The 9,464-nt window shown below is 36.2% G+C and overlaps 1 protein-coding gene across 6 annotated transcripts in view; it reads left to right on the plus strand.

Annotated features, from left to right (window-relative positions):
- The window catches only part of LOC145995295 (uncharacterized protein SYNPCC7002_A1628-like), a 48,029-nt gene extending 39,238 nt beyond the window's left edge, over window positions 1-8,791 (plus strand). For all 6 annotated transcript variants that reach the window (XM_083131895.1, XM_083131893.1, XM_083131892.1 and 3 more), the window contains exons 7-8: window positions 2,524-2,635; window positions 6,490-8,791. In XM_083131895.1, coding sequence (XP_082988021.1) covers window positions 2,524-2,635; window positions 6,490-6,656 — 279 coding nt within the window. In that variant the 3' untranslated portion in view covers window positions 6,657-8,791. The remainder of the gene's footprint in view (window positions 1-2,523; window positions 2,636-6,489) is intronic.
- Window positions 8,792-9,464: the final 673 nt, after the last annotated feature.

The following is a 9,464-nucleotide window of genomic DNA, read 5'->3' on the forward strand; positions in this document are numbered from 1 at the left end:
GCACAGCTGAAATGGTATGATGCCAATATTGGCTCCCTTAAGACTCAGTTGGACCTTTGACCAAAGCCAGGACAGCTGTTTTAGAATTTTCCTCAATTATTGGAAAATCACTATAATATTAGAAATCTGAAAAGTTACATATGCTTAGAATTTCTTCTGGAGTATTCACATGAATATTTGTCTGATTTGCATTCGTTGTTGTCTAGATCTTCTTCATCATCATCATCATCACCATCATCATCATCATCATCATCATCTTCCTCCTTTGCCGTTTCCTGCCTCTGGCTGGGTCGGCATAGAAGTCAATCCTCTCCATTTTTTCCTGGTCTTCCACCACTCCTCTGTTTCCATGGTATTCTATTCTTGTCCTCTTCTCCTAACACACTCCATTATCTGCTCCTTCCACCGACATCTTGGTCTCCCCCTTGGCCTTATTCCCACTCCTTGTGCACTGTAAGCTCTTACTGGTAGTCTTTCTGCATCCATCTTCTTCATGTGTCCGAACCATCTCATCTGTGCCTGATCTATCCTGTCCTGAAGCTTCTTCACCACACCCACTATCTGTCGGATCTGCTCATTCCTTATTCTATCCCTTCTAGTTTTCCCAATATACTCCTTAAAAATTTCATCTCCACTGCCTGCATCTTTCTTTTGTCTCTCTCTGCCATTGTCCAAGTCTCTGCTCCGTATGTAATTATTGGCACATAGTATGTGTTATGTATTACCTTCTTGCATTTCATAGGTACATCCCTGTTCCATATTAATCTTCAAATGCTTTGATATAGTCCACCACCCATTTGTCCTATTCTGTTTACCTCCTCATCTATTCTTCCACTTCTCTCAATTATGCTTCCTAGATAATTGAAACTCTCCACTAATCTCAACTCTTCCATGTTCATCTTTATTCTTGGTTAATTTGTTATTAGCACCTCGCTCTTTTCTGCACTGAATTTCATTCCTGCTCTTCTGATTTCCTCATTCCAACTATCAAGCTGGCTCTGTACTTCTTCCTTGTTTCCCCATATTACTAAGTCATCAGTGAACAACAGGGCCTTCATCTCTTGCTCTCCTATCTTCTTCCCCACCTCTTCGTTAATTCCATCCATTGTAATTATGAAGAACAGTGGGGGAAAGAGCACTTCCCTGTTTTAGTCCATTACTTATACTGAACCACTCTGTTCTTCCCACTGGTGTCTTCACACAGCTCTGGTTGGCCTTGTGTGCGCTCTGCATTCTACACACTATCTCTTCCTAGACTCCTTTGTCTCTTAGAGCCTTCCAAATCTTTGTTCTGTCCATTCTATCCTATGCCTTTTCTATATCTAGGAATGCCATAATCAAATCATTTCCATACTTGTAGTGCCTTTCCTGCATTTGCCTTATGGTGAATATCAGATCTGCCTCTTCTAAATCCATACTGTTCCTCTCACATGTTCAGCTCTGTCACTTCCCTTATTCTTTTCTATAATATTTTTTCATACACCTTTGCTGAGTGGCACATTAGTGTTATTCCTCTGTAGTTTTTACATTCCTTTCTGTCACCCTTCAATATGGGAACTATTAATCCCTTTGTCCAATCTGTTGGCACTTCTCTCTCTTGCAACACTGTTTTCAACACACTGTATAACCACTGCACACCAATCACTCCTGCTCCTAGTATCATTTTCACTAGCACTTCATCTACTCCAGGTGCTCTCTCTCTCTCTTCATTCTCTTCAGTGCTTCCTCCACTTCTTTCCATGCGAGATTTATTTTTGCCTTCACTTCTTCATGTTCATTTTCTTTTTTCTTGTTCAGCAATTTCTCGAAATTATTTCTCCACATTCTCCTTATTTCTTCATCCTCTGCTACAATATTTCCCCTTTCATCCCTTAGCTTACACCTGTCTCCTCTTTCTCTTCTCCTCGCTCTCAGTAATCCATACAATACTTTCTTGTTCCCATCTATATCTTCTTCTAGCACTTTGGCTCATTCTTCCATCCACTTTCTTCTTTCCTCCGTTACTACTGTTCTTGCCTCTTTCTTCTTTTCCACGTACTCTTTTCATGCATTTTGTCTAGATATATCAATAGTTTTAATAGATTTACGTAGCCATCAAACTATTGAGAATATTTAGGCAACAGTGAATGCAAATCAGACAAATATTCATGTAAATGCTCCAGAAGAAATTCTAAGCATATGTAATTTTTCAGATTTCTGATATTATAGTGGTTTTCTGATAATTGAGGAATATTCTAAAATGACTGTCCTGGCTTTGGTCAAAGTCCAGCCAAGCTTTAAGCTGTGCCACTCTGTGTTTGGAAGAGGTCTTTGTTATTATCAAGTTGTGGTTGTTGCCCCTGGAAACACACATTTACTGCAAATGAGGGTGAGTGTGGCTTGTAATTTTCATGTAAACTTTTATCTGCCAAAGTGTCTTTTACGACGTTCTGCTAATTTCACCCCATCTAACCTGCCATAATTTGCTACTATGGCTATCAACCCCCAAAATATGAATAAACATTTTCTTTTTCCTATCAATAGGAACATCTGCCATGGATATTGAATACTTTTAGACCAGATCTGGTCATATATGATGCTGGAGTGGATCCTCATCACAAAGATGATTTAGGGAAATTGGAACTTTCTGATCAAGGTGAGTAGTGCCTTTTCTGTGTATGCGTGTACAGGGTAGTGCAAAGAAAAAGGTAACCGAAATTCTGAAACATGTATTAATTCGGTTACCTTTTTTTGCACCACTCTGTATTATGAATAAACCATTCCACTGATGGTGGTACTTAAACAGTAGTGTGAATTCAAATTTCCCCACAAGATGTGGAAATTATTTTCCTGTAGTTTACGGTTATCACAAGCATAAGAAAACAGTTTTTTGTTGTGACGTTTCAGGAGAACACACACTCCCTTCATCAGGCATTTATTTTCATTTTGACTAAAGATAAAAAATTGCTAACCATTGTTATAACTGTATCTTTAATCAAAATGAAAATAAATGTCTGAGGAAGTGAGCGTGTGTTCTCCTGAAACGTGACAATGAAAAACTGTTTTCTTATGCTTGTAATAACTGTAAACTACAGGAAAATAATTCTACAATGCAAGCAATGCATACATACAAGAAAAACTAAGATGTGGAAAATATCCAACATCTTTGTGACAAAAGTATGTCATTACTTTGCTTTTAATAGTGAAATATTGTAATTAAAAAAAAAATCTATGCATTGAGGGGTTACATACATCCAATTTTGCCGGCAAACAGCATGCTTCCAGGTGCTACATGAGCCGCATTCTAATGGCACAAGAAACAAATTAAGTCACTGTATAAACATATTCCATTGGAACTATACTGTGAATGTAAAATGTGAAAAACCAATGTAAGTTTAGTGATGAAATATACATTAATTTTATTTGCAAAGTAACACCAAATTCCTGTTTTTCTGCAAAGTTAACTAACATCCCTTTTTGTAAAATATTGGAGAATTTGATCAGATACACACACAGTACGTGGCAATAGAGGCTGCATGATTGCATTGCAGATTTGTGGTGGAAGATACGATTCTCAAGTAGCATTTCCTTCCCCCACCCTCTTCCAATCTCTTTAGCACAGTTGTCAGTTACATCAAACTTGCAAGAGATGTCGCACCTTTTCTGACCTGCTCTGCTTTTCTTTTGCTGTGCTCAAGTCCCTAGTAACGCATCTGTACAGCAAGATGAGAAGGAAGCTACAATAATTTACAAATTGAGGGGCAGCGGGTTATTTTCTCTTGTTGTATCCAAAAAGTGCTCAGATGTACCTCAAAATATTTCATAACACACTAAAAATTAGGGATGGGCCGATATGAAATTCTGGCCGATATTGATAAAGCACCGATATAAAATTTACCGATGTCGATAACCGATATTCTGCCGATCCGATATAAAATTAGAAATGGTCATTGAAGAACCTGAAAGGTTTATTGACCTCCTTAATAAATGTGTGTTTCAAAGTGACTGCAGTGAAAAAGAAGTTGGACATTTAGACATTTACTTTTTTAGAAAGTAGGACATGGAGATTATCCATATAAATCGCAACAAAATGCCAGATTTTTGCACTAAATTATCAGATATTTATCGATTTATCGGATCGGTAAAATAATCGGTAATTTTACCGATAAACCGATACACCGATATGCCTATATCTGCTGATACCAATAGAGTACCGATTAATCGGTCCCATCCTTACTAAAAATGCTGACCAAGGCAGAAATTTGTTTAAAAACATACTATACACATGACGTTTCAATCTTCTAGCAAGTTCTTCTTCAGACTCGTATTATATGCACACACATGGCATAGGTCTAGACACAAGACCATCTGAAAGTTTCTTATGTGGGCCATTCCTTTCCAGGTATTCCTGCATGTGGCATCTCCTGTCAAGTAATTGGACATCTCACCTGACAAGTGATTGACAGGCACCTAAAGAATGCCATTCTCTTATCTTTTCCCTCACATCTGGATATGGAGGGATTCCTTATCTCCTGGTCTTCTTCCCTCTCCATTTCTTTCTTCCTTCTTCTTTCTTCCTCCTTCTTTCTTATCCTTTCCACTCTTTCTATCACACTCTTCCATTCTTTATTGATCTAAAGTCCTCTGTTCCAGTTCAATGTTTAAATGGGAAAAGGGGTTGAGTGACACCTTGCTGGATAGGTCTCTTAATTTGTAGCAAATTTTATAGGTCACATTATTTGTATAGAACACACTATTTTTGATCTAGAACACCATATTCATAAACATGCACTCCAAAATAGATTTCTTTGTATAATAAAATTCATCCAAATTATATGTACACCCAGCTGAATTCCACTTATGCAGAAGAATAAGGGAATTTTCTGTCACTATCATGTGCCACTAATTGAATTTTTTTTTACCACTTTTTAAAATTTTTATTTACAAAGAAATTATGTACTTATGTATCATTCTGCCAGTTTTTCTTTAAAATATTTACAAGTTCACATATGAGATAATCAGAATATTAAATTGGCTGTCTTTCAATCACATAATCCATTTTATCCATACCATTCCGGTATAGAACAAATGTACATTTGGAATTGTCGAAAATTTCCAGAATATTCAGACTTCGGAAAGGTATCCACCTGTATCTGTGATTAACTTTGAACTGTTCTATTGGTATCAACTGATATTGACATACGTATTACGTATCACTATCTACTCACTACTAGTATGACGGTAAAGTTTCTGAAACTCGATTTTTTATAATCGTTATCATATTATATTATTAATGTAAATGTGTAACACATCACAACATTTTCTGTGCAGCTATTAATTGTGGTGGATAAATATGGGTGTGCTACACATGTATAAATATTGCTCTGCACTCATGTTTCACGAGAGATAAATGTCACTTTGCTGTTGTGAAAAGAGAAGATTGCCAATGATGACAGTGAGTATCTGAACTCATATGATTAATATATTTGGTTGGAAAAAATGTGTGTTTTTGTTATTATATTATACAGAGAAGGTATTTTCGAATGTGTGTCTGGGCCTTGACTATAAATGAATGTTGAGCTTTCATCTGACAGGGAATGTCAAAAATCAAGTTCTAATATAAATGATGGCAGAGGTCATAAACATGTGGAAAAAGTATGAATTACATGCTCATAAAAATTTGACCACATCGAACTGTTTCTCTAGAATATTTTTTCTTAATTGTGCACTTCACTTGTTGCACTTATACTTCAAAATAATGATAGCACATAAATTATATTATTATTCACTTTATATGTACAAACAACATGTTAAATATTTTATATTAAATTATAAAATCAAAAAAATAACTAAATAGCAATGAATTTGAAAACATTTTTTTCGCCTGGATATCAACAGTTCAGAAAATATACAATCAAGAAAGTAACATCTAGTGATAAATGATAAAAATGTGATATAGAAACAGAAGGTAGCTACTAGACAAGGCGGAACCTCGACCGCCTCTAAATAATCTTCCCAACTCTTCTGTTTTCTACACTAATCTCATTTCAATTTACCTTTTGTTTGGTACTCTGGTGTACTCTGATTCAAGCCCTCGAAAGCAGGTCTACCTGCCCAGACTAATATACAGAATTGTGTCTCGGACACATATATTGACTACCTTCTACAAACACATCCTGTGTTTGGACCCGGTGGAGGCACATAGTGGTTCGGGTCAAACTTTAAACTGTAGGTCCAGTCTCGATTAGCCTTACTGTGCATAAAGTGGATGTAAACACCAACTCAACTGTGTTTGGGAACTGCTCACTAAACATAATACCCTACACTGAAGACTGGGACAGAATGAGTCTGAAACATATGTGTATACGTTAAAGAAAGAAACAATGATAATTTCAGAAATATTGGATCGGCAGTTTTACTAACAATGTGCCTATATCAGCTGGTAGCAAATGATCTGTCTCATCCATAGCAGAAGTTTCTCCTAACTGATATGTTTATATCTTTGTGCAGGTCTGTACAGGAGAGATCATTATGTTATTCGTGAAGCTGTATCAAAAGGTGTGCCATGTGCCGCAGTGATTGGTGGTGGCTATTCTAAGAATATAGATGAACTTTCCAAAAGACATACAATTGTTCATAGAGCTGCTTCAGCTGTGTGGAAGGAAAGGGGGTTATAATTATTTTTATAAAATAAAAATGTGTATATTTTAAGGGATGTGTTTTACTGTGTACTCATACATTTAAAAAGGGGAAATATATTAGTGTTCCTAAATCTTTTTTAAAAAATAACAATATCCCATTGTTGTTGATATATTGAATTTTAAATTTTCAGTCATTATCTTCATTGTTATAAAGTAGTTTTACCCTGAAAGGAAGATGATTTTATGATCTTTCTCCCCCCCTCCTAATATACTATTCATGAAGGTATGGTTCGAAATAAAAGTGGGCTGTAAATATAAATATGAAATTAATATTTTCCTATTTATGATAAGTGCAGGTAAATACCCCCTGTTAAAGACACACAGGCTTGTTTTGCTCTTATTTTTAAGTAAATTAAAAAAATAGAACATATGCTTTTTAGACAAATCACTACTATGTTTGTGAAGAGATATTACAATATTGTAGGTCATTTCATTGTTTCACCCAGCCCAAGAAAAAGTGTTGCAAAATAATGTATTTTCCAACACCTGCAAGTAAATATCAAGGGTTACTGCTGAAATACGTAGAGTGTGTTCATTAAATGATATTATGATAGTATTACCATAAAATTACATGTCTAAGGTATGAAATGAAATTAAAAAGTTGACATTACAGAGTAAACTTTGCTCTAACATAAAAACTTTCAATGTAGAAGAGAACATTTTTAAAAATTGAAAGCAACAATCAGATTTTTTTTAATTCCATGCATTTAAAAAAAAAAACCTGCAGTTGGAACCATGTACAATCGAAAAATATGTTAAACCCCTTCCAGTCCGGTTTTCACCCACAACACAGCACTAGCACAGCACTCATTAAAGTGGTGGATGACGTAAGGTCAGCGATGGATAAGAGATATCTGACAATGTTGGTTCTCCTCGATTACAGCAAAGCCTTCCAAATCGTCGACCACGATATCCTGCTGGCAAAATTGTCATCTTATTTCAACTTCTCCCAACCCGCTGTTGACTGGACTCGATCATTCTTAGCAGCCAGACAGCAATGCACATTTGTTTCTGAAAATAAGTCGTCATGGCTGCCGATAAATTGCGGTGTACCCCAAGGAAGCATTTCGTCTCCGCTACTGTTCTCCATGTACATACATGATATATCGGAAACATTTCAATCAACGAATTACCATCTGTACGCTGATGATGTCCAATGTTACTTATCGTTCCCTAAAACAAACATCAATATGGCCATCAAAGCCCTAAACGCTGATATTATGAACGTCTGCAAGTGGTCTCAGGCCAACGGTCTACGAGTAAATGCTGAGAAAACTAAATGTATTTTAATTGCCTCACGGCACCTCATATCCACAACATCGAAGTCCACCATCCCGGACATTCTTGTAGACGGAAAACCCATTTCACTATCACTTTCGGTCAAAGACCTGGGAATTGTTGTGGACGAAAACCTCACCTGGAGTGACCATGTGAAGGCCATATGCAAAAAATCTTAAGCAGCATTACACTCACTACCACCTAAAAAACATCTTACCACAAGAGGTAAAGAAAACACTTGTGGAATCGCTAGTTTTGTCGCAAATAGACTACTGCGACTTGATGTATGTTGACCTCAACTGTGAACTAGCAAGCCATCTACAGAGAATACAAAATGCATGTGTACGTTTTATTTATAACATCAAATATTTTGACCACCTTACCCCGGCTTTGAAAGACCTAGGCTGGTTCGACCTTTCAACATGCCGTTGCTTCCATGCTCTTACAGCGCTCTACAAAATAGTGCATTCAAGAGAACCACCCCTACCTACTTTCACGATTTCAACCCCTAAGTGCAGCACACACCTTTGCTACCCGTTCACCCCCTCCCACAAGACAGCATTTTACGCAAATTCCTTCACTGTCACTGCCACCAGAGCATGGAACGACCTCCCTAATGACGTAAGAAACTCTTCTTCTCTCGGCAATTTCAAATCAAAATTAAGAAAGCATCTTTTGGAGGCAACTTACCAGTACTGAAAACAAGGAAAGAAAATAAAATGAAACCTTTCTTGATCTAAATTTGTAGGTCAAACACTGACCGATTTTTCTGTATTTTAAGTATTTTTGTTATGTGTGTGTGCAAGTCTGTACGTGCATTTTTACGTTTCTTAACAGCATGTGTATTTTTGTTTTGTCTTTTTTTATTTTTTGTGTTTTTTCTTCTTTCATTTTGTGTGTTTTTTATCCTTTTGTGTTTTTTTAATTTTCTTTGGTATTTTGATGTTTTATATTTCGCAAACTGTTAGATATTTCAACTAAATTTGTAAAATGTGAAGTAGAGATGGTTAAGTGTAAGTAAAGGTTTGTGCCTTAACTTCGCCATCCAAAAGAAGAAGTAAATAAATAAATAAATAAATAAATAAATAAATGTTTTAAGAATATTACTGTGTGGCTAGGCTTGCCAACTTTAAAGAATATAATCCTGGGAGATGTCTTTACAGCCTTCAAACCCTTTAGATTAACATTTTCTAGAACTACTGTCCTGAATATCATCTGTTATCTGTGTTGTGGTCTTGCTACTGTGAATGCAAAGTTTGGTTTCCTAAAAGAAGGATGCGAGAACAGCATTTTGTCTTTCTTTTTCTAAATGTTTGTACTTAACAGAAACTGCATGTACACACACTGCACCAATACATTCGAGCTTTACGGAACATACTTGGCGACGGTCTCCACATTCCACTTCAATCTCACTCTTTTTCTGTAACCAATTTGAAGAATTTTTCCACACATTATTTAACGTGCAGTAATATTTTCTTTTCTTGTCACATAATGGCATGATAAAAA

The sequence above is a fragment of the Lepisma saccharinum genome, chromosome 11 (genome assembly GCF_977018435.1).
Source record: "Lepisma saccharinum chromosome 11, izLepSacc3.1, whole genome shotgun sequence".
NCBI lineage: Eukaryota > Metazoa > Arthropoda > Insecta > Zygentoma > Lepismatidae > Lepisma > Lepisma saccharinum.